Source organism: Dendropsophus ebraccatus, chromosome 6, assembly GCF_027789765.1.
Source record: "Dendropsophus ebraccatus isolate aDenEbr1 chromosome 6, aDenEbr1.pat, whole genome shotgun sequence".
NCBI lineage: Eukaryota > Metazoa > Chordata > Amphibia > Anura > Hylidae > Dendropsophus > Dendropsophus ebraccatus.
Window position 1 is genome coordinate 6,835,030 of NC_091459.1, and position 25,931 is coordinate 6,860,960.

The following is a 25,931-nucleotide window of genomic DNA, read 5'->3' on the forward strand; positions in this document are numbered from 1 at the left end:
TGATAGCTGATGTAGCAGAGGTGTCTTAGTGATAGCTGATGCAGCAGAGCTGTCTTAGTGATAGCTGATGCAGCAGAGCTGTCTTAGTGATAGCTGATGCAGCAGAGCTGTCTTAGTGATAGCTGATGCAGCAGAGCTGTCTTAGTGATAGCTGATGCAGCAGAGCTGTCTTAGTGATAGCTGATGCAGCAGAGCTGTCTTAGTGTTATCTGATGCAGCAGAGCTGTCTTAGTGATATCTGATGTAGCAGAGCTGTCTTAGTGATATCTGATGCAGCAGAGCTGTCTTAGTGATATCTGATGCAGCAGAGCTGTCTTAGTGATATCTGATGTAGCAGAGCTGTCTTAGTGATATCTGATGTAGCAGAGCTGTCTTAGTGTTATCTGATGCAGCAGAGCTGTCTTAGTGATAACTGATGCTGCAGAGCTGTCTGTGATAGCTGATGTAGCAGAGCTGTCTTAGTGATAGCTGATGTAGCAGAGCTGTCTTAGTGATAGCTGATGTAGCAGAGCTGTCTTAGTGATAGCTGATGCAGCAGAGCTGTCTTAGTGATAGCTGATGCTGCAGAGCTGTCTGTGATAGCTGATGCAGCAGAGCTGTCTTAGTGATAGCTGATGTAGCAGAGTTGTCTTAGTGATAGCTGATGTAGCAGAGCTGTCTTAGTGATAGCTGATGTAGCAGAGCTGTCTTAGTGATAGCTGATGTAGCAGAGCTGTCTTAGTGATATCGGATGTAGCAGAGCTGTCTTAGTGATAGCTGATGTAGCAGAGCTGTCTTAGTGATAGCTGATGCAGCAGAGCTGTCTTAGTGATAGCTGATGCAGCAGAGCTGTCTTAGTGATAGCTGATGTAGCAGAGCTGTCTTAGTGATAGCTGATGTAGCAGAGCTGTCTTAGTGATAGCTGATGCAGCAGAGCTGTCTTAGTGATAGCTGATGCAGCAGAGCTGTCTTAGTGATAGCTGATGCAGCAGAGCTGTCTTAGTGATAGCTGATGCAGCAGAGCTGTCTTAGTGATAGCTGATGTAGCAGAGCTGTCTTAGTGATAGCTGATGCAGCAGAGCTGTCTTAGTGATATCGGATGTAGCAGAGCTGTCTTAGTGATATCGGATGTAGCAGAGCTGTCTTAGTGATATCGGATGTAGCAGAGCTGTCTTAGTGATATCGGATGTAGCAGAGCTGTCTTAGTGATATCTGATGCAGCAGAGCTGTCTTAGTGTTATCTGATGTAGCAGAGCTGTCTTAGTGATAGCTGATGCTGCAGAGCTGTCTTAGTGATAGCTGATGCCGCAGAGCTGTCTTAGTGATAGCTGATGTAGCAGAGCTGTCTTAGTGATAGCTGATGTAGCAGAGCTGTCTTAGTGATAGCTGATGTAGCAGAGCTGTCTTAGTGATATCGGATGTAGCAGAGCTGTCTTAGTGATAGCTGATGTAGCAGAGCTGTCTTAGTGATAGCTGATGCAGCAGAGCTTTCTTAGTGATATCGGATGTAGCAGAGCTGTCTTAGTGATAGCTGATGTAGCAGAGCTGTCTTAGTGATAGCTGATGCAGCAGAGCTGTCTTAGTGATATCGGATGTAGCAGAGCTGTCTTAGTGATATCGGATGTAGCAGAGCTGTCTTAGTGATAGCTGATGCAGCAGAGCTGTCTTAGTGATAGCTGATGCAGCAGAGCTGTCTTAGTGATAGCTGATGCAGCAGAGCTGTCTTAGTGATAGCTGATGCAGCAGAGCTGTCTTAGTGATAGCTGATGCAGCAGAGCTGTCTTAGTGATAGCTGATGCAGCAGAGCTGTCTTAGTGATAGCTGATGTAGCAGAGCTGTCTTAGTGATATCGGATGTAGCAGAGCTGTCTTAGTGATAGCTGATGCTGCAGAGCTGTCTTAGTGATAGCTGATGCCGCAGAGCTGTCTTAGTGATAGCTGATGTAGCAGAGCTGTCTTAGTGATAGCTGATGTAGCAGAGCTGTCTTAGTGATAGCTGATGTAGCAGAGCTGTCTTAGTGATATCGGATGTAGCAGAGCTGTCTTAGTGATAGCTGATGTAGCAGAGCTGTCTTAGTGATAGCTGATGCAGCAGAGCTTTCTTAGTGATATCGGATGTAGCAGAGCTGTCTTAGTGATAGCTGATGTAGCAGAGCTGTCTTAGTGATAGCTGATGCAGCAGAGCTGTCTTAGTGATATCGGATGTAGCAGAGCTGTCTTAGTGATATCGGATGTAGCAGAGCTGTCTTAGTGATAGCTGATGCAGCAGAGCTGTCTTAGTGATAGCTGATGCAGCAGAGCTGTCTTAGTGATAGCTGATGCAGCAGAGCTGTCTTAGTGATAGCTGATGCAGCAGAGCTGTCTTAGTGATAGCTGATGCAGCAGAGCTGTCTTAGTGATAGCTGATGCAGCAGAGCTGTCTTAGTGATAGCTGATGCAGCAGAGCTGTCTTAGTGATAGCTGATGCAGCAGAGCTGTCTTAGTGATAGCTGATGCAGCAGAGCTGTCTTCGTGATAGCTGATGCAGCAGAGCTGTCTTAGTGATATCGGATGTAGCAGAGCTGTCTTAGTGATAGCTGATGCAGCAGAGCTGTCTTAGTGATAGCTGATGCAGCAGAGCTGTCTTAGTGATAGGTGATGCAGCAGAGCTGTCTTAGTGATAGCTGATGCAGCAGAGCTGTCTTAGACAGATATCACTAACTTTATTTTTAACACAATAAAATAAAAATAGTCCAAAAATTGGTATCACTGTAATAGTGCAGGGGTATTATATTTCTACCATTTTTTTTTTTTCTTTTATACTTTACTAAGTATCGAACTGGTATTGAGTATCGAAATAAAAAAGTTAGTATCGGTATCGAACTCAAAATTCTGGTATCGTGACATCACTAATTCTGGTAGCATGTCCTAATATTGTGCTGAATAGGTTTTATGAGAAATTGGAATTGTTAAAGGAGAAGTCGCACGGTAGAACAAAAACTGCAGGCGGGCTGGTGGGAGCAGGGAAATAATACAGACCTGCGCTCACCCGTCCCTGTGCCTCCGATGTGCTGGTCCCGGGTCCACTTCACATCAGCCGGCTGTCACCTTCAGATAGAAACTGGATGCGTCACGTACCCGGCTTCTCCGGCTGAAATGTCACAGCCCGGCTGAGCGATCGCCTGGTGTCCCGTCCCAGTCACTGATTGGCTGGACGGGCAATCACTCACCAGGGACTTGATGTTGCGGCTGGCAGATTTGTAAGTCCCAGGCTGATGTGAACCGCACCCAGGAGCAGCGCATCGGAGGCACGGGGACGGGAGAGTTCAGTTCTTTATTATTTTACTGCCCCCACGTGCCTGCCTGCAGTTTTTGTCCTTCCCTGGGACTTCTCCTTCACTAAACTAAACAAAGAAAAGGTAAGGACAGACACGTTTGTATATACAGTATTGTTTAAAGAATAAAATAGGTATAATTAATTCCTTTCTTTTCAGATGCAGATCACCTATAATAAAAGGGGTATTCGGCAAATGAAGAAATTTAACTTTGTAATATAACTTAACCCTTTCGCAACTATAGGTCATTGATTCATCAGGCCCAGGTCATTTTTTGACTTCAGCTTATAGGATCAAGGAACGAGTAAGGGACAACACAGCCCCTCTACTGCAATCCATGGCTGTGTCAGGAACTGCAGGACTGCACAAGCCCTGTGCCAGCACAGTTACATATTGCTAGTGCTGCTACATTCAGCATCAATGATACTGAGCCGCCCATGGCCACCCAAAAAGACTTATACTTTCAGAGGTGTATCGCCTCCTGGCTTCAGTTCTGCCATGATTTTCCCAAAAATTGCTGCTTTTTTACCGCAATTTTGCACAAATCAGGGCATCATGACATTATCTATCCTGTACTATAGGCCTGTACCTATGTATGTATGTTTTCAGGATTCCCTAGGACTTCATTCAACTTCTCCAGCCACAGGGAGTTCTTGGTCAGCTCAACACCCAAAAAATGTATATAGCAAGGAATGAAAAATTCACATCTACCCCAAAATGGTGGTGAGAAAAATATATTTTTTTACCCTGGAAACTGGCCTTAAATGTAATTGCCATTTAAAAATTTTTTTTTCAGAAATTAATAGTACAAGCAAATATAAGAAACTGTAAAATATCTTGGGGGTCATTCACATGTTTTCCTCAATATGTCCGTAGTGATGGTGGTGTCCTGCGGGAGCTCCGATACTATTTGAAAGTTTACGCTAGTGTACTGACACAGCCACGCGGCCCTGTCAGTACACCAGCTCTGGATAACCCCTTATAATTGTTAAGTGTTGCAGAATCTGTTGGCGCTATATAAATAAAAATTATTATTATTAAAATTGCTTCAACCAGCACCTCTATTGCTTTAGTGTGCGCAAGTAGTATATATCATTTCATATCATGAAAAGTATACTTGGCCGTACCTGGTAATATATGTCCCCAATGCCTCCTGATAAATCTGCATCAGCCCAGAAGGCAGCGATGAGTGGAGGGGTGTAAGGATCATTGCTCTGGAAGGTAGTGTATGGATAGCTGAGTACATAGACCGGATCATATATGTTACGCTGGAATGCGATCACTCCATTATCTGTGAACTGAAGAACATAATATATCTTATTTACTACATTACTACTCCATTTCAGTATGTTTAATTTTATCTTACAGCAAAATGTGGTCTACTAAATTTTGTGTAAGGCTGGAATCGCACTACGTTTTTTTCATCCGTTTTTACAAAAAAAGTAATGGAAAAACTGATGCATTTGTGTGCATCCATTTTGATTTGTGTTTTCATTGACTTACATTTAAAAAAAAATGTGTAAAAGATAATGTAAGTTGAGGACAGCTTCCTCGGCATACTTACATAGAGGTTGTTATAGAATGCAGAGTCAAATGGAAAGCCTATAGGAATGTTGATTATTGGAGACACAAAGTCCACAGCTCGTTTTGTAGCTTTTTGGTCTCCAACTGAAGGGCCGTAGGTGAACAGACGTATTTCTAGAATCAAGAATGAGATAAGACAAATTAAGAATTTATAATATCTTTTAGGCTATGTTCACACTATGCCTTTTCGTCAGTCCGTGCCTCCATGCCGTGCATGGAAATGAATGTTAATTGATTTCCATGCACAGCCGCAATGGGCCGCATGGAAAATAATGTTCCTGCGGCTGTCAGAGCTCTGACATGTCATTGGCCCTTCCCAGAGGGATATCTGGCTAGTCCCACATTTTGAGACTCTTAAATGAGACTCCGCAGACTCTTTTTTTGCATATTCATATTTCCCATCAAGAAATGCACCTAGGATTTCACTGTATTGAGCGCTTTAGCCAGCAGCCGACAGTATCTTTTTGGCTGGTCTCCCTGAGATCAGTGTTCTGTTTCTACTAGGCATTGCTCCCACCTAGCCAGAATCCTACTCCACACTGATGAGGGGCAACACCCCGAAACAGCTGTCTGTGGATGGATACCTGGCCTTGGTTTTTCTCTTGTCATTACATTGACTTATAGGGCCACTTAATATGGTGCTTTCCTTACAGGAGTCACCCCTTGGCTGGGTCCTTCGAGGAGGGATATCTGGTTAGTCTTGGGTTTGAAGACTCTTAAATGAGGCTCCACTGACTCTTTCTTGCATATTTGAATTACCCAGGGAGCAATGAACCTAGGATTTCACTGTATTGAGCGCTTGAACAGCCAGTGGACAGTGTTTAACCATTAGACAGTGTTTCCTATATGTCATTGACATGTCAATTCTTAGGGAGGATGGCGGAATCCACCGGCAAAATATCATTGAGTCTATGGAACAGGCAGGAGTTTAAAGTGTCACTGTCGTGAAAATTTTTTTTGCAGAAATCAATAGTCCAGGCGATTTTAAGAAACTTTGTAATTGGGTTTATTATCAGAAAAATGCATTTTTATCATGAAAAAGCTGTTTGAAGCTCTCACCCCTGTCTTCATTGTTCTCCTATGGAGAGAGCTAAACAAAAGACCAAAACAGGACAACAAAGAGTTAATCTACAAATATCTCACCCGTTATCTTCTTGGACAGTCACCAGTGACCTGTCTGGGCTCGGATTACAGCTGTCACCCAGCTCCGTGCCTGTAATCCTCTGTTATCTGCTTTCTGCTGCCGGCTAACTCCCTCCTTCCTCCTCCCCCCTCCCCTCTCCCTAGAACAGACAGGGGACGTCTCCTGCAACAAGTCACAATTTTCAGATTTTTCAGAGTGGATGAAAAAGAGGAAGGAGGGGGGGACCTGGGAAAAGGCTTTTTACATGCAGATAATGGCAGATTTGGCTAATAAACCCAATTACAAAGTTTCTTAAAATCGCCTGGACTATTGATTTCTGCAAAAAAAAAAAAATACGACAGTGACTCTTTAAGCAGAGGCTGCCCAGTGGAATTATCTTGAAGTCTCCGTGCAGATTCTGCAGTGTGAACATACCCTTACAACAGCTATTAGGATAAAGTGTGTGAACATAGCCTTATAGTCTTAACGGTCATTTATAAACAATACAATATCAATTAGCATTTGCTAACCCTGTAGTAATTGTATATAATATAAATATAGTATTTTATTGATTGTATGAAGATCTTATGATCTATCAGGGGCCTATTTCCTGCTTTTTTTTTAATACCAATGTATTCAGAATTACTGCTGAGGGCAACTAACGTCATCTTTTATCCTAATATTAGTCTTCATGCACACAGGTGTATCCCAAATGTTATGATACCTTAATAGTTTATAAACTTCTACCAACACCTGCTATTCTTCTATATTCTTTCAGTTTCATATGGAGGCAAGAGATTTTTTTTTTTTCAGATTATGTTTGAAAAAATCCCAAAAACATTCTGGCATTCTCAACTGAGCGCTGTATTACTGAATCTCCAAGGGGCTTGACCAAGGGTAGAATTTCTTCATAGTGCGATGGTATAGGGAGCGCCAGACATTATTACACAGGAGCCGTAGAACTCCATATGCCTTTGTACAGATTCTGTGCATATGACCCTTCCCTGCATTACATGTATAGGAAATTAAAAAAGACTGAACATACTTTATTGAGTCTTACCCTTGCGATAGACTTACCCTTACAAGTGAAGCCATCTCCCTTGTAACCAGTGGCACAGGTGCATGTGTATGAGCCCAGTGTATTAAGGCAAAGTGCATTCTTATCACATGGGCTCAGCCCTTGGGAGCATTCATCCACATCTAAAATAAGCAGATACAAGTATTGTTTAGCAGGGTCTCAATGTACTTTACAGTGTTTTTGTGAACTATTACATTTTATGTTTAGAATGGCTGGCGTTTTCTGTTCTCATCATCAGGAGGAACTAGAAGAATGGGGGTGGTGGCACTATGTCTGTTCATTTTGTTGTTATATAAAGAATATGGGCTTTATGCACCCTGTTAAAACCCCTGAAAAGGTCTGTAACTATATATATGTATATGTATATATATATATATATATATATATATATATATATATTTATAATCAACAAATATATATATACATACTACAAATGTTTAAAGAGTATCATATGTACTCGGAAGCAGAGTAAGAAGTGGAGAAGAGCAAAACTTTTAAAAGTTCAGATCGGCAGGTTCCTAGAACTTTAGCTGTTTTATTGCGACTTCTAAAGGCCGCTCCTTATACTTATATGTCCGCTGTCCCTCAAAGTCCTTATTCTCCGGTCCCCTCCCGGTGTCAGCTTATGCCCGCTCAGCCAATCACAGCCTGATTAGGACAGGATAGCACCATGGTCTGTGATTGGCTGAGTAGACTGTTCCTCTTGTCTCAGGAGTGACAGTCCGTTTAGCCAATCAAAGGCTGACTGGAATGGGAAAGCACCACAACCTGTGATTAGCTGAGTGGGGTGTCACTCAAAAGACAAGAGTAAGGCCGCAATGCAGCCCGATCCAATTCAGCTTATGATTGGCTGAGCAGGCCTTTATCACAAAAGACTGCGCGACAGGACTTATACAAAGACATGGAGGCCACAAGCAAATTGCCCTAGTATCTACAACTATGTTTCACCCTCTTTATATGTTCTCTTTATGGTAAGGTCTTATTTTTTCACCTAAACGATGTTTTTTTCAGTGGGCATAAATAAGGAAGGGTGTTTAGCCCTAAGCTGAGATTAAATGTAATGTATAAGAGGGAGTGCTGTGTGTGTGTGTGTGTGTGTGTGTGTGTATAAATATATATATATATATATATATATATATTTTTTTTTTTTTATTTGTATGTCTTTACTTTGCTGGAAAAGTTAAGAACAATGAAGAAGGATTTGCTTGCTTACCTGTGCTGCAGTTGGTTCCTTGCCAGCCATTTTGACATACGCAGGCGTAAGCATTTACTTTGTCTACACATACTGCTCCATTCTTACAAGGACTACTTTTACAATCGTCAATATCTGAGAAAACAAGAGGACTGAGTGAAGTGACCCTTGGAAGAAGCTATTGATATCGTACTGATCTATGTTGCATTCAGTTTCCCAGACTACCAAAGGAAAAAATGAGGCACTCACCCTCTTTATTCCATGGACAATTCGATACAAACAGGTGACTACTGTTACTATCATTATTGCCATGAATCTTTTCGGTGCATTATCTTTTTGTTACAGAGAGAACATATCTAAGGAGTAACTCAGTAAGTAAGGAGTAAAATAACGGCCGTTGTTTTCACCAGCCGGACTTTTGCGACCAAAACTACGGTCGTAGAATTACGAACAAACGGGGCTAGTCGTGAAACTACGGCTGTTGTTTAATTTTGATTCCTAGCATGTTTATAAGCGGGATGAAACAGGTCATTTACTTTAAATACTGCGCCCAGCCCGAGAAACCACACATAAAAATTAAGTTTAATTCGGCATTGAAATCCACGGCCGTTGTTGCAGTATTACCCGCCGGAAATAATTGACATGTTCATTTTTCACGGGGACATATAAACAACGGCCGTTATCTGATACATAGTGTGCATTCAATGGCTGTAGTTACATTGCATTGCAGTCATAATAGGGGAACCTCAAAACAACGGCCGTAGTTTTGCGGCGCGGACAACGACCGTTATTTTACGTAGTGTGAACATAGCCTAAAGGTGTCCCAACCGAATACTAGAGCTTCCTTTTAATTGTACCGTTTTCCCCAATAAGCGTAACCTTTAATTCTGTAACCACTTACATATATCATTATTACATTTATACATATAAAGTTTCATTTAATTCCATCAATCTTTTCGGTGCATTATCTTTTTGTTACAGAGAGAACATATCTGAGGAGTAACTCACCAATTTCACATACTCTGCCGCTGTATCCAACTTTACATAAACAGGAAAATGAGTTTAAAGAACTTATGCAGGATGCCCCGTTCCGACACGGACTACTTTGGCATAGGTTTATATCTGTATAGAAAGCAAACAGTTCACATATATTTAGGAGAATGATTGGTCATTTACAAGTTACCATATTGCATATTGCTCTGTATCACCTTATATGTATGTCTTTTAATATTATATGTGTAATTACTGGGGAAAAAAATGTGGTTTGGACTATATCAAGCATTTCTACTTTTCCTTTGGGCCATTATGTGAGTAAATGGATTGCAAAATAAAAAAAATTATAATAATTATGATATTTTTTCCAAATATATCACAGATCTTATATTAATGGTATTAAAGCCTTAAAGCGTTTTATGTTCAGTAAAAAACAAGCTCAAATACATGCAGATGGATAAAATAATAGAGCAATGGTTTCATATTAAAATAGAAATGCGGCAAAATTTTTTATTAAAGTATTTCTCCCCCCCCCTCCTGGATAACATGGTGATGTCACTTACTGGATAACATGGTGATGTCACTTCCTGGATAACACGGTGATGTCACTTCCTGGATAACATGGTAATGTCACTTCCTGGATAAAATGGTGACATCACGACCCGACTCCCAGAGCTGTGCGGGCTATGGCAGTGTCCCTCCAGTGCCCTGTGTCCCTCAGTGTCCCTCTGCCATCATCCTCTCCAGCAGCCACAGCCCGCACAGCTCTAGGAATCAGGTCATGACATCACCATGGTATCCAGGAAGTGACATCACCATTTTATCCAGAAAGTGACATCCCCATGTTATCCAGGAAGTGACATCACCATTTTATCCAGAAAGTGACATCCCCATGTTATCCAGGAAGTGACATCAACATTTTATCCAGGAAGTGACATCACCATGTTATCCAGGAAGTGACATCACCATGTTATTCAGGAAGTGAAGCCTTGATGCAGTAGTGAGTGCAGGGAAAAAAGCTCTTTATAAGCATTTCCCATAATAAGTGTAAATTAGTCATTTGTATAACTTTTGGGGGGGCAATACAATACTTCAATAAAAATTTTTCACCAGACTTAAATTGGCCCACTGCTAAGTCTGAAAAGCGAATGGTCAGAAATTGGGCTTCTGGTCTTTAAATGAGTCCTCTAGGTAGCATAGAGGGTTGTAGGTCAGAGAATATGGGGGGTGATAGCTCCAAAATGACAATGTACACTTACATTCACAAGTGAGTCCGTTTCCTTTATAGCCATCTTTACAAGTACATTTATAAGAACCTATTGTGTTGGTGCATACTGCATTAGAGTCACATTTTGTAGATGTTTGGGAACATTCATCCACATCTGAAAGTAAAACAAGGTCGGTCATATCTGAAAGGGCCAATGATCAGGTACCACTTAAAAAATAATGCATTTAACTTTAAAAAAATATATATATATATTCTTATTATTTATGGTAACAATTAAATAATACAAATCTTATATCCTAACTGTTTATAAAGCATGATTCTACCCATATTCAGGTGTTTGTACCCTAACCAGCGGATCTCTCTCTCACTTCCAGGTTCCAGTAAAATGAATAATAGAGAAAAGGCTACAATTGCACTTGCGCGCCAGCAGCTTTTTCATTGGCTGAATTGTATCACATGGCTTCCAGCTTTCTCAGCCAATCAGGGTTGAGCAAGCTGGAAGCCATGTGATGCACCCCAGCAAATTAAAAAGGCTGCTGGTCTGCAAGTGCACTAGTACCCTTTTCTTTTTTTTCTTTCAGTTCTACAGAAAGTGTCGAAGAGGACGGAGATCAGGACGACTAATTAAAAACATACATTAAAAAAGTTATATAACTTTGTAATGTGTGTTATTTAAGAAAAAAAAGGAAAATGCCGAAGTTGTCCTTTAAGAAAATACATCTCTAATGTTATTTTAGGACAACAGAATTGCTGTAAGCCCACAACATTTCTTACCATCACTACATGTGGTGCCCTGATAGTTAGTTGGACAAATACAAGTGAAACTGTGAAATCCATCAATACAAGTGCCTTGGTTTTTACATGGACTGGAAGCACAGTCATCAGCATCTGGAGGGAACAAAAAACGGTGTTTGATATCGTAGAAAGGATTTGTATTTGACATTTATACTAAGCATTGAAATTATTTAGCTTCTAGTTTAGAGTTATGTATTTTAAAATTATAAACATTTACTAATGTATAAAAAATTTTTAACATTTTTTAAATGTAAGTTCGATGTTTTATAATCATTGTATATTATTAGATATGGTAATTGAATATTACATTTTTTGGTTGCTGGATCACAATGGCTATAAATGTAACCCTGGTGGCCTAGTCTTACTGCTGTACATGTATTGGTGATTATATTCAGTCTCATCTGTTACACGCTTTTTCTACGTAAAAATTCAATGCATTGAAGTCAATGGAATGACAGACATCCAATGCACACAGTGCGCGGACGTCAAAATAATGATGTCTAATTATTTTTGGACATTTTTTGCAAACAGTGGACGTTATTTTTTAGTTGGTCACACACAGTTTTTCTTTTTTTCAGCATCCTTTCACCGTTTTTACTATTAAATTCAATGGACTTTATAATTAAACATACACCCAAAGAGCGATCAGTCCACCTGAACTAGAATAACGGGCGGCCAACATACGAAATGACGGTTGTATCTACAAAACATACCAGACTCAATATGAGCTTGGTCCTAGGCAGAATTTATACACGGGTGGGAGGATTTATAATTATTTTTGCATGTTTCTTATTATTTTTATTTGTGCTTCTTTTTTCTCTTCTATGGTATTTATGAAGTAAATTTTCCATTCTAGCAGTGGTTTGCCTGCAATTTTTTAGTTTTGCACCTAGCTGAATTTTAAGTTATTTAAAACCTGTGCAGCTCTACTCAACTAATTCATTATTTGCACAAAGATGAAAAATTTTGTGACATTTTTGTTGTTCACCTCCTAACCTGATGTAATATGTAATCATGTGTAAGTGTTTAGTGAAAACCATGTAAGAAAAATTGCACAAAATTACCACCTTTTTTTGGCGCATAATAGATAAATTTGCTGCACGCAAAAATTTTACTTTCTAGACTAAATTATAAATTTCCCCCATAGCATTTTAGTCAGTCTCTTCGTCATTTCCATTTCTGGTTTTGGATAAATATACTAAAGAAATACTATGGGAGGAATTTATCATTCAGTCTTTTTTCTCTCTTTTTTAAGTGTTTTTATTTTTGTGTGGAATTTATCTATTATGATATATTCCGTCCGTACATGGACGGTGTTCTGCGGACTGGACCTGGGAGCTCCCAGCAATATGATTAATAGAGTTTGAAAGCTCATGCTAGTGTGCTGACACAGCCTCACGGCTGTGTCAGTACACTAGCACAGACTTTCAAACAGTATCAGACCTTCCGACATTATAATTAATCATGATGCTGGGAGCTGGCAGGTCGAGTCCACACAACACAGTCCATTCGGAATTCGGAATTCTTTCGGATGTGTGCATTAGCCCTTAGGCTATGTTCACACATAGTATTTCCAGTATCTTTTTTCAACCAAAATCAGGAGTTGAATTGACAAGGCAAAAATATAATGGAAAGATTTGCACAGTTTATTGTGTTTTCAACCCACTCCTGGTTTTGGTTGAAAAAACAAAGAAATACAGAAATACTATGTGTGAACATAGCCATATAGTGTCCATAGAGAAACTCATTGTTGGCTTCGAACTTAAAGACTCGGCCTTATAGCACTGATAAAGAGATTAAAATTTGTTCTTGCTTGATGTACGAACCTAAGTATCCTATACATATTTATTTGTGTGCTTTGCTGTGTAGATTTTTTGTAGCTTTGAATAATACCTGTTGTTGTTGATGTTGTTGTTGATGATGTTGTTGTTGTTGTTGATGATGTTGTTGTTGTTGTTCTTATGAATAATGTTGTCTCTGTGGTTGCAATTTTCTCAGTAGAGTTTTGAACTTCTGTTCTACTGTTGTCAGTTCGAGTCTGTGTCTCAGAATGATCAGTTGTTTCTTTTCTCCCTATAAAAAAAACAAATAATGTACAGATTTCCTTAATGTAGAGAGAAGCCCATTATATTGTTTACAATATTAATTTTAAAGCCTTTTTGTCATTTGTAGTAGCTTTTGACATGTCACATATCACCTGTGAAAAAAGTTATTGATCGCGTTAGGTCTCAATTTTGTTCACACACAGTATTTTTGCTTAGTATTTTGCAACCAAAACCAAAAGGGGATTGAAAACACAGAAAGGTTATGTTCTCACACTGTTAAAATGTAATGGATGGCCTCATTTAATGGCAAATATCCATTATTTCAAAACAAGGGCTGTTGTTTTAAAATAACAATTACAATAACAATTAATGGCAATTATTTGCCATTAAATTGCGGCCATGCACTTAATTCCAACAATGTGTGAACATAGCCTTTCTGTGTTTTCTATCCACTCCTCGTGCAAAATACTGGCCAAAATAGCCTTAATAAAACATAGCATCTATACAAAACTAATATACACTATCCATATAAAAGATACACTACTTTTGTATTAATTAATTCTCTAGTCTCTGTAAGTTTCAACTTACTAGCCCTAAACCAAAAACTCCTAACTAAATACAAAATATTCCCTATTGTCTTTCATGTTTACCACCCATTTACAAGAATTGTACTAAGCTAATAAATTCATATAAAAATTATAATAATATTGATATTTTGAATCAAAGTGGCATTTCAGCGTTATTCAAAAATACATAGATTGCGGGCCATATGGTAAAAAAAATAAATAAAAAAAAACAAAAAGGTCCTCCTCAGGTCCCACTACAGCTCCTATGTGGCTCCTTACAATCCTTCTCTGCTCACAAATGAGAGCTTGGGGCATAACCTGCCTGCCCAGTCAACCTCTGGCCATAGCATTTCTCTATCTTGACCAGTGTTTGGCTGAGCAGGTAGGTCTGGCTCAAAACTCTCCTCTTGAAAAAAAGAGAGGCAGACAGGGACAAAAAACAGAGGAAATGGGAGTTGCAGTGTGATCTGCCGTAGGACAATGGTAGGTAAGTAAAGCAATTTATTTTTTTCCTATGGCTCCAGTAATCTAAGCATTTCTAAAAAAACAAAAAAACACCAGGGCAACTCAAAGTAGTAACATCCCCAATGATTACCATGTTGTATGGCATGCCAGTTAATGTAGTCAAAATGTTAAAAATGTATTGATAGATAGGGCACAGAGCGCATGGAGGTAGTCCTTCCTTGTATGAGTGGCTGGGTAGTCCTTTATATTCTTGACTACCGATTAAAAGGATACTGCAAAGAATTTTTTTTTAAGTCAACTAATTTCCGAAAATTATAAAGTATATTACATTTGTAAATGACTTTTATTCAAAAACTCAAACCATTTCAGAACTGATCAGCTGCTGTATGCCCTGCAGGTCTATTCGTCTCCTTACTGCTACTTTTGTACGTGTCAGGGACTGCCCCAAGCATTAGAGGTTTTATATGGGGATTTGCTACTGTTCTGGAAACCTATTGAAATGGACCGAGGTGTCAGAAAGCACAGCGACAGAATGGGAAAGTCTGCATGTTTAGAAGGTGAGGTCAATACCCATAGACAAGGCAGTCGATATGAAGAAAGTTGTTTTAAATGACAGTGACTATTTAACATTGTGCAATTTACCTGTTGAGCTCCCAGACGATAATTGTACCTCAGATGTCTGCAATGGATATGTAGGTGGTGATTTCTGAACCGATGCAAATGTGAGTTCACCAATTGTGCCATATGACTGCAAAAGAATAAAAGAAGAAAACCCATTGGTTGGACTAAAAGACTCTAGTTATATAGTACTAGCATCAGAGGACGTATCGAGCATGACACTTTGAATTGTGTACTTTACTTTTAGTATGGTTGTCTGCTTCTCAGTTAAAGCTTGTACCTTTGGTGTTTCCGATGCACTGAAATGAGTTGTTTCTGCAGGGGAGGAAAACGGGGTGCTCTTCAGTACCGTACCACTGATTTCAATTGTAGTGGAATGTTCCGTGAGTAAGGCTTCTGTTGTTGAGGGTTCCGTGGCTGTGGGTCCTTCAGATTTGTATGGTGTTCCTGATGCTACGAAGGAAGATTGAGATAATTGCTGTCTTGTTCCTTCTGAAGATGAGTGTTGTGATTCGACGGAAGTAGCAGTTGACATTGTATTGGAAGTTTTGTCGGTAAATTTCACAGGTGTGCTGTATGTACTTGAAATTTCTGCAGACGAAAACCCATTGGTTTGCCTCAAATCAGAGGATGTAATGCCTGGAGTACTAGCGGGAGAAGAAGTGTGGAGCATGACATGGTCAGAAGTGACAACTTCTGAAGGGGTAGTTGTTAAACTGTCGGTGTTAGATTGCTGCTTTGTAGTTTCCAAGGCAGAGAAATGAGTCGTTTCAGCCATGGTTTCTAACGGGGTGCTGTTAAAGACTGTGTTATTGGTTTGAATGATAGTGGAAACTGTAGCTGATGACATTTTGGAACTGAGTACTTCACCTAATGTTGAGGATTCAGTAATTGTTGCCGATCCAGATTTCACTATGGTTTCTGTTGTAACAAAGGAAGATTCAGGTGTTCTCCCTGTTAGCTTTCCTGAAGATGAAGATTGTGCTTCACTAGACATGTACGTTGATCCAGCATTGAAAGATGTATCTGTAATTTTCTCAAATGTGCTGTGTGACTGTAATAAGTTTGTAGAAGCAGACTCTTTGGTTGGACTTGACTCTGGGGATGCAGTGGAAGTAGAACTAGTATGGGAGGAGGTGTCGAGCGTGACACTTTCAGTTGTGTACTGTACTTGTGGTGCAGTTGTTGGCTTCTCAGTTGAAGCTTGTACGTTTGGTGTTACCGATGCACTGAAATGAGTTGTTTCTTCAGTGGAGGGAAACGGTGTGCTCTTCAGTGCCGTAGAACTGATTTCAATTGTAGTGGAATGTTCCGTTGTTACAATTTTAGAAGTGAGTAAGGCTTCTGTTGTTGAGGGTTCCGTGGCTGTGGATCCTTCAGATTTGTATGGTGTTCCTGATGCTACCAAGGAAGATTGAGATGATTGCTGCCTTGTTCCTTCTGAAGATGAATGCTGTGATTCGAAGGAAGTAGCAGTTGACATTGTATTGGAAGTTGTGTTGGTATATTTCACAGGTGTGCTGTATGAAGTTGAAATTTCTGCAGTCGAAAACCCATTGGTTTGCCTCGACTCGGAGGATGTCATGGCTTCTGTCCTAGCGGGAGAAGAAGTGTGGAGCATGACATGGTCAGAAGTGACTACTTCTGAAGGGGTCGCTGTTAAACTGTCGGTGGTAGATTGCTGCTTTGTAGTTTCCAAGGCAGAGAAATGAGGGGTTTCGGCCATGGTTTCTAACGGGGTGCTGTTAAAGACTGTGTTATTGGTTTGAATGGTAGTGGAAACTGTAGCTGATGACATTTTGGAACTGAGTAATTCACCTAATGTTGAGGATTCAGTAATTGTTGACGATCCAGATTTCACTGTGGTTTCTGTTGTAACAAAGTAAGATTCAGGTGTTCTCCCTGTTACCTTTCCTGACGGTGAAGATTGTGCTTCGCTAGATATGTACGTTGATCCAGCATTGAAAGATGTATCTGTGATTTTCTCAAATGTGCTGTGTGACTGTAATAAGTTTGTAGAAGCAGACTCTTTGGTTGGACTTGACTCTGGAGATGCAGTGGAAGTAGAACTAGTATGGGAGGAACTGTCGAGCGTGACACTTACAGTTGTGTACTGTACTTGTGATGTAGTTGTTGGCTTCTCAGTTGAAGCTTGTACCTTTGGTGTTACCGATGCACTGAAATTAGTTGTTTCTTCAGTGGAGGGAAACAGGGTGCTCTTCAGTGCCGTAGAACTGATTTCAATTGTAGTGGAATGTTCCGTTGTTGCAATTTTAGAAGTGAGTAAGGCTTCTGTTGTTGAGGGTTCCGTGGCTGTGGGTCCTTCAGATTTGTTTGGTGTTCCTGATGCTACAAAGGAAGATTGAGATGATTGCTGCCTTGTTCCTTCTGAAGATGAGTGTTGTGATTCGACAGAAGTAGCAGTTGACATTGTATTGGAAGTTGTGTCGGTATATTTTACAGGTGTGCTATATGTACTTAAAATTACTGAAGAAGAAAACCCATTTGTCTGCCTCGACTCAGAGGATGTCATGGCTGGAGTCCTAGCGGGAGAAGAAGTGTGGAGCATGACATGGTCAGAAGTGACTACTTCTGAAGGGGTAGTTGTTAAACTGTCGGTGGTAAATTGCTGCTTTGTAGTTTCCAAAGCAGAGAAATGAGTCGTTTCGGCCATGGTTTCTAACGGGGTGCTGTTAAAGACTGTGTTATTGGCTTGAATGGTAGTGGAAACTGTAGCTGATGACATTTTGGAACTGAGTACTTCACCTAATGTTGAGGATTCAGTAATTGTTGACGATCCAGATTTCACTGTGGTTTCTGTTGTAACAAAGGAAGATTCAGGTGTTCTCCCTGTTAGCTTTCCTGACGATGAAGATTGTGCTTCACTAGACATGTACGTGTATCCAGCATTGAAAGATGTATCTGTGATTTTCTCAAATGTGCTGTGTGACTGTAATAAGTTTGTAGAAGCAGACTCTTTGGTGGGACTTGACTCTGAAGATGCAGTGGAAGTAGAACTAGTATGGGAGGAAGTGTCGAGCGTGACACTTTCAGTTGTGTACTGTACTTGTGATGTAGTTGTTGGCTTCTCAGTTGAAGCTTGTACCTTTGGTGTTACCGATGCACTGAAATGAGTTGTTTCTTCAGTGGAGGGAAACGGGGTGCTCTTCAGTGCCGTAGAACTGATTTCAATTATAGTGGAATGTTCCGTTGTTGCAATTTTAGAAGTGAGTAAGGCTTCTGTTGTTGAGGGTTCTGTGGCTGTGAGTCCTTCAGATTTGTTTGGTGTTCCTGATGCTACGAAGGAAGATTGAGATGATTGCTGCCTTGTTCCTTCTGAAGATGAGTGTTGTGATTTGACAGAAGTAGCAGTTGACATTGTATTGGAAGTTGTGTCGGTAAATTTTACAGGTGTGCTGTATGAACTTGAAATTTCTGCAGAAGAAAACCCATTTGTCTGCCTCGACTCGGAGGATGTCATGGCTTCTGTCCTAGCGAGAGAAGAAGTGTGGAGCATGACATGGTCAGAAGTGACTACTTCTGAAGGGGTAGTTGTTAAACTGTCGGTGGTAGATTGCTGCTTTGTAGTTTCCAAGGCAGAGAAATGAGTCGTTTCGGCCATGGTCTCTAACGGGGTGCTGTTAAAGACTGTGTTATTGGTTTGAATGGTAGTGGAAACTGTAGCTGATGACATTTTGGAACTGAGTAATTCACCTAATGTTGAGGATTCAGTAATTGTTGACGATCCAGATTTCACTGTGGTTTCTGTTGTAACAAAGGAAGACTCAGGTGTTCTCCCTGTTACCTTTCCTGACGGTGAAGATTGTGCTTCGCTAGATATGTACGTTGATCCAGCATTGAAAGATGTATCTGTAATTTTCTCAAATGTGCTGTGTGACTGTGATAAGTTTGTAGAAGCAGACTCTTTGGTGGGACTTGACTCTGAAGATGCAGTGGAAGTAGAACTAGTATGGGAGGAAGTGTCGAGCGTGACACTTTCAGTTGTGTACTGTACTTGTGATGTAGTTGTTGGCTTCTCAGTTGAAGCTTGTACCTTTGGTGTTACCGATGCACTGAAATGAGTTGTTTCTTCAGTGGAGGGAAACGGTGTGCTCTTCAGTGCCGTAGAAGTGATTTCAATTGTAGTGGAATGTTCCGTTGCAATTTTAGAAGTGAGTAAGGCTTCTGTTGTTGAGGGTTCCGTGGCTGTGAATCCTTCAGATTTGTATGGTGTTCCTGATGCTACGAAGGAAGATTGAGATGAATGCTGCCTTGTTCCTTCTGAAGATGAGTGTTGTGATTCGACGGAAGTAGCAGTTGACATTGTATTGGAAGTTGTGTCGGTATATTTCACAGGTGTGCTGTATGAACTTGAAATTTCTGCAGACGAAAACCCATTGGTTTGCCTCGACTCGGAGGATGTCATGGCTTCTGTCCTAGCGGGAGAAGAAGTGTGGAGCATGACATGGTCAGAAGTGACTACTTCTGAAGGGGTAGTTGTTAAACTGTCCGTGGTAGATTTCTGCTTTGTAGTTTCCAAGGCAGAGAAATGAGTCGTTTCGGCCATGGTTTCTAACGGGGTGCTGTTAAAGACTGTGTTATTGGTTTGAATGGTAGTGGAAACTGTAGCTGATGACATTTTGGAACTGAGTACTTCACCTAATGTTGAGGATTCAGTAATTGTTGACGATCCAGATTTCACAGTGGTTTCTGTTGTAACAAAGGAAGATTCAGGTGTTCTTCCTGTTAGCTTTCCTGACGATGAAGATTGTGCTTCACTAGACATGTACGTTGATCCAGCATTGAAAGATGTATCTGTGATTTTCTCAAATGTGCTGTGTGACTGTAATAAGTTTGTAGAAGCAGACTCTTTGGTTGGACTTGACTCTGGAGATGCAGTGGAAGTAGAACTAGTATGGGAGGAAGTGTCGAGCGTGACACTTTCAGTTGTGTACTGTACTTGTGGTGTAGTTGTTGGCTTCTCAGTTGAAGCTTGTACCTTTGGTGTTACCGATGCACTGAAATGAGTTGTTTCTTCAGTGGAGGGAAACGGGGTGCTCTTCAGTGCCGTAGAACTGATTTCAATTGTAGTGGAATGTTCCGTTGTTGCAATTTTAGAAGTGAGTAAGGCTTCTGTTGTTGAGGGTTCAGTGGCTGTGGGACCTTCAGATTTGTTTGGTGTTCCTGATGCTACCAAGTAAGATTGAGATGATTGCTGCCTTGTTCCTTCTGAAGATGAGTGTTGTGATTCGACGGAAGTAGCAGTTGACATTGTATTGGAAGTTGTGTCGGTATATTTCACAGGTGTGCTGTATGAACTTGAAATTTCTGCAGACGAAAACCCATTGGTTTGCCTCGATTCGGAGGATGTCATGGCTTCTGTCCTAGCGGGAGAAGAAGTGTGGAGCATGACATGGTCAGAAATGACTACTTCTGAAGGGGTAGTTGATAAACTGTTGGTGGTAGATTGCTGCTTTGTAGTTTCCAAGCCAGAGAAATGAGTCGTTTCGGCCATGGTTTCTAACGGGGTGCTGTTAAAGACTGTGTTATTGGTTTGAATGGTAGTGGAAACTATAGCTGATGACATTTTGGAACTGAGTACTTCACCTAATGTTGAGGATTCAGTAATTGTTGACGATCCAGATTTCACTGTGGTTTCTGTTGTAACAAAGGAAGATTCAGGTGTTCTCCCTGTTAGCTTTCCTGACGATGAAGATTGTGCTTCACTAGACATGTACGTTGATCCAGCATTGAAAGATGTATCTGTGATTTTCTCAAATGTGCTGTGTGACTGTAATAAGTTTGTAGAAGCAGACTCTTTGGTGGGACTTGACTCTGGAGATGCAGTGGAAGTAGAACTAGTATGGGAGGAAGTGTCGAGCGTGACACTTTCAGTTGTGTACTGTACTTGTGGTGCAGTTGTTGGCTTCTCAGTTGAAGCTTGTACGTTTGGTGTTACCGATGCACTGAAATGAATTGTTTCTTCAGTGGAGGGAAACGGGGTGCTCTTCAGTGCCGTAGAAGTGATTTCAATTGTAGTGGAATGTTCCGTTGTTGCAATTTTAGAAGTGAGTAAGGCTTCTGTTGTTAAGGGTTCCGTGGCTGTGGATCCATCAGATTTGTATGGTGTTCCTGATGCTAGGAAGGAAGATTGAGATGATTGCTGCCTTGTTCCTTCTGAAGATGAGTGTTGTGATTCGACGGAAGTAGCAGTTGACATTGTATTGGAAGTTGTGTCGGTATATTTCACAGGTGTGCTGTATGAACTTGAAATTTCTGCAGACGAAAACCCATTGGTTTGCCTCGACTCGGAGGATGTCATGGCTTCTGTCCTAGCAGGAGAAGAAGTGTGGAGCATGACATGGTCAGAAGTGACTACTTCTGAAGGGGTAGTTGTTAAACTGTCGGTGGTAGATTGCTGCTTTGTAGTTTCCAAGGCAGAGAAATGAGTCGTTTCAGCCATGGTTTCTAACGGGGTGTTGTTAAAGACTGTGTTATTGGTTTGAATGGTAGTGGAAACTGTAGCTGATGACATTTTGGAACTGAGTACTTCACCTAATGTTGAGGATTCAGTAATTGTTGACGATCCAGATATCACTGTGGTTTCTGTTGTAACAAAGGAAGATTCAGGTGTTCTCCCTGTTATCTTTCCTGACGATGAAGATTGTGCTTCACTAGACATGTACGTTGATCCAGCATTGAAAGATGTATCTGTGATTTTCTCAAATGTGCTGTGTGACTGTAATAAGTTTGTAGAAGCAGACTCTTTGGTTGGACTTGACTCTGGAGATGCAGTGGAAGTAGAACTAGTATGGGAGGAAGTGTCGAGCGTGACACTTTCAGTTGTGTACTGTACTTGTGGTGCAGTTGTTGGCTTCTCAGTTGAAGCTTGTACGTTTGGTGTTACCGATGCACTGAAATGAGTTGTTTCTTCAGTGGAGGGAAACGGGGTGCTCTTCAGTGCCGTAGAAGTGATTTCAATTGCAGTGGAATGTTCCGTTGTTGCAATTTTAGAAGTGAGTAAGGCTTCTGTTGTTGAGGGTTCCGTGGCTGTGGATCCTTCAGATTTGTATGGTGTTCCTGATGCTACGAAGGAAGATTGAGATGATTGCTGCCTTGTTCCTTCTGAAGATGAGTGTTGTGATTCGACGGAAGTAGCAGTTGACATTGTATTGGAAGTTGTGTCGGTATATTTCTCAGGTGTGCTGTATGAAGTTGAAATTTCTGCAGACGAAAACCCATTGGTTTGCCTCGACTCGGAGGATGTCATGGCTTCTGTCCTAGCGGGAGAAGAAGTGTGGAGCATGACATGGTCAGAAGTGACTACTTCTGAAGGGGTAGTTGTTAAACTGTCGGTGGTAGATTGCTGCTTTGTAGTTTCCAAGGCAGAGAAATGAGTCGTTTCGGCCATGGTTTCTAACGGGGTGTTGTTAAAGACTGTGTTATTGGTTTGAATGGTAGTGGAAACTGTAGCTGATGACATTTTGGAACTGAGTACTTCACCTAATGTTGAGGATTCAGTAATTGTTGACGATCCAGATATCACTGTGGTTTCTGTTGTAACAAAGGAAGATTCAGGTGTTCTCCCTGTTATCTTTCCTGACGATGAAGATTGTGCTTCACTAGACATGTACGTTGATCCAGCATTGAAAGATGTATCTGTGATTTTCTCAAATGTGCTGTGTGACTGTAATAAGTTTGTAGAAGCAGACTCTTTGGTTGGACTTGACTCTGGAGATGCAGTGGAAGTAGAACTAGTATGGGAGGAAGTGTCGAGCGTGACACTTTCAGTTGTGTACTGTACTTGTGGTGCAGTTGTTGGCTTCTCAGTTGAAGCTTGTACGTTTGGTGTTACCGATGCACTGAAATGAGTTGTTTCTTCAGTGGAGGGAAACGGGGTGCTCTTCAGTGCCGTAGAAGTGATTTCAATTGTAGTGGAATGTTCCGTTGTTGCAATTTTAGAAGTGAGTAAGGCTTCTGTTGTTGAGGGTTCCGTGGCTGTGGATCCATCAGATTTGTATGGTGTTCCTGATGCTACGAAGGAAGATTGAGATGATTGCTGCCTTGTTCCTTCTGAAGATGAGTGTTGTGATTCGACGGAAGTAGCAGTTGACATTGTATTGGAAGTTGTGTCGGTATATTTCACAGGTGTGCTGTATGAACTTGAAATTTCTGCAGACGAAAACCCATTGGTTTGCCTCGACTCGGAGGATGTCATGGCTTCTGTCCTAGCAGGAGAAGAAGTGTGGAGTATGACATGGTCAGAAGTGACTACTTCTGAAGGGGTAGTTGTTAAACTGTCGGTGGTAGATTGCTGCTTTGTAGTTTCCAAGGCAGAGAAATTAGTCGTTTCGGCCATGGTTTCTAACGGGGTGTTGTTAAAGACTGTGTTATTGGTTTGTATGGTAGTGGAAACTGTAGCTGATGACATTTTGGAACTGAGTACTTCACCTAATGTTGAGGATTCAGTAATTGTTGACGATCCAGATATCACTGTGGTTTCTGTTGTAACAAAGGAAGATTCAGGTGTTCTCCCTGTTATCTTTCCTGACGATGAAGATTGTGCTTCACTAGACATGTACGTTGATCCAGCATTGAAAGATGTATCTGTGATTTTCTTAAATGTGCTGTGTGACTGTAATAAGTTTGTAGAAGCAGACTCTTTGGTTGGACTTGACTCTGGAGATGCAGTGGAAGTAGAACTAGTATGGGAGGAAGTGTCGAGCGTGACACTTTCAGTTGTGTACTGTACTTGTGGTGCAGTTGTTGGCTTCTCAGTTGAAGCTTGTACGTTTGGTGTTACCGATGCACTGAAATGAGTTGTTTCTTCAGTGGAGGGAAACGGGGTGCTCTTCAGTGCCGTAGAAGTGATTTCAATTGTAGTGGAATGTTCCGTTGTTGCAATTTTAGAAGTGAGTAAGGCTTCTGTTGTTGAGGGTTCCGTGGCTGTGGATCCTTCAGATTTGTATGGTGTTCCTGATGCTACGAAGGAAGATTGAGATGATTGCTGCCTTGTTCCTTCTGAAGATGAGTGTTGTGATTCGACGGAAGTAGCAGTTGACATTGTATTGGAAGTTGTGTCGGTATATTTCACAGGTGTGCTGTATGAACTTGAAATTTCTGCAGACGAAAACCCATTGGTTTGCCTCGACTCGGAGGATGTCATGGCTTCTGTCCTAGCAGGAGAAGAAGTGTGGAGCATGACATGGTCAGAAGTGACTACTTCTGAAGGGGTAGTTGTTAAACTGTCGGTGGTAGATTGCTGCTTTGTAGTTTCCAAGGCAGAGAAATGAGTCGTTTCGGCCATGGTTTCTAACGGGGTGTTGTTAAAGGCTGTGTTATTGGTTTGAATGGTAGTGGAAACTGTAGCTGATGACATTTTGGAACTGAGTTGTTAGGAATGTGACTTTGCGCTCCTCAGTCCATGTCGGGCGGCCAAGGAAGCGCTGAGTTTATGTCTGCTGTTGCACTGGTTTTGTGTCTGAATTGTGTTTCACTTCTCAGCCACACCTGCCTGGCCTGTCAGACTTCTGGCAGTGTAGGGGTTACTGCACTGCTAGGTCTGTTCAGCTGAGCTTGATGCTGGGATCTGGGCTGCTCCAATCAGCTGCTGGACCTGGTCTTTTTCCCTGGATAAAAAGCAGTCAGATCCTCAGTTCCCTGCTGGTTATTAGTTGTTACTAGTCCCAGCTCCCCTGCTCCTTTCCCAGCGTTCCCTGTCCTAATCCCCTTGCTATTGCTCTGCCCGTGTTCTGACCTCTTGCTTGACATTTGACTATCCGCTCTCCTTCTGATTTTGTACTGCGTTGTCTGTTTGGTTTTGACCCTGCTAGTTGACTATCCTCCATTGTGTTTTGTTTGTCTGTCTACGTTTTGTGTATCCACCTACGCAGTGTAGGGACCGACTCCGTGGTTGTCCGCGACCGTTTAGGGTCGACTGAGGCAAGTAGGCAGGTGACAGTGGGTGGGTTCAGATCTAGGGCCCACTGTCTTTTGTCTTGTCTACGCCTGCCAGTCCTGACAGAATAACCAGCCATACCATTTGGGATTTTTTTTCCCCATGGATCCAATGAAAGCGCTGATGGAACAGATGCAAAACCTGAACACTTTGGTTCAGGGACTTGCTGAGCGGGTCCAAGAACAAGAGGCTACACCCCGTCAGGTGACCATGACAACCCCCACACCTCCAGAACCACCTGTTCAGCTCCCTGAAAAATTCAAGGGAGATAGGAAGGATTTCCGATCCTTCAGAGAGGGGTGTAGACTATTTTTTCGGCTCCGTCCTCGCTCTTCTGGGGATGAGAGCCAAAAAGTGGGAATTATCATGTCCCTTCTGCAAGGCCCACCGCAGGAATGGGCATTCTCCTTACCTCCCAATGCAATTGAGTTGACTTCAGTTGATTATTTTTTTTCAGCCCTAGGGCTGTTGTATGATGACCCTGACCGGACTGCGGTGGCCGAACGCCAACTGACCTCCTTACGTCAGGGTAAGAGACCAGTAGAAGACTACTGCGCAGAGTTCCGGCAGTGGTGTATCCCGTCCACCTGGAATGATTCTGCCTTGCGGTATCAGTTTCGGCTGGGTCTTGCGGACCAGTTGAAGGACTTGCTAGTGGCCTACCCCCCTCCAGAGACCTTGGAGGAAACCATGACCTTAGCTATAAGGGTTGATAGACGTATGCGGGACAGACGCAGGGAAAAGGGAACCTCTGACTCGTTCAAAGCCCCATCATCTGTTGCTTCCTTCTCTAAATCTTCTTCTCCCCTGTCACTATCTCAAGAAGAACCGATGCAAATTGGAGCGACAGATGCTAAGACCCGACGGGCCTATCGACTACAGCACAATCTGTGCCTATACTGTGGCAAGGCCGGACATCGTGTACAGGAATGTACATCCAGACCTGGATCACCGCCGGAAAACTCCAGCGCCTGAATGATTGTCGAGGGGGTCA

At 41.6% G+C, this 25,931-nt stretch overlaps 1 protein-coding gene across 1 annotated transcript; it reads right to left on the bottom strand.

Moving 5' to 3' along the window:
* Nucleotides 1-3,283: 3,283 nt before the first annotated feature.
* On the bottom strand, nt 3,284-24,286 carry LOC138794686 (platelet binding protein GspB-like). The gene is made up of 11 exons (XM_069973495.1): nt 15,221-24,286; nt 15,004-15,109; nt 13,179-13,358; nt 11,265-11,378; nt 10,522-10,644; nt 9,278-9,307; nt 8,291-8,404; nt 7,077-7,199; nt 4,857-4,990; nt 4,420-4,590; nt 3,284-3,361 (listed from the first exon to the last, which is right to left on the bottom strand). The coding sequence occupies exons 1-11, from the start codon at nt 24,284-24,286 to the stop codon at nt 3,284-3,286; spliced, it is 10,239 nt and encodes a 3,412-aa protein (XP_069829596.1).
* Between the last annotated feature and the right edge of the window lie 1,645 nt (nt 24,287-25,931).

What these genes read in the sequence shown, in the direction of transcription:
- LOC138794686 (XM_069973495.1), bottom strand. Translation starts at nt 24,286, where the DNA reads ATGGCCGAAACGACTCATTTCTCTGCCTTGGAAACTACAAAGCAGCAA. An exon ending in CGGCAGAGTATGTGAAATTG is followed by an intron (nt 8,405 to 9,277) that starts GTGAGTTACTCC and finishes TTGTTTTCTCAG; the next exon opens with ATATTGACGATTGTAAAAGT. An exon ending in TTGGGGACATATATTACCAG is followed by an intron (nt 3,362 to 4,419) that starts GTACGGCCAAGT and finishes TTCTTTGTTTAG; the next exon opens with TTTAGTGAAGGAGAAGTCCC.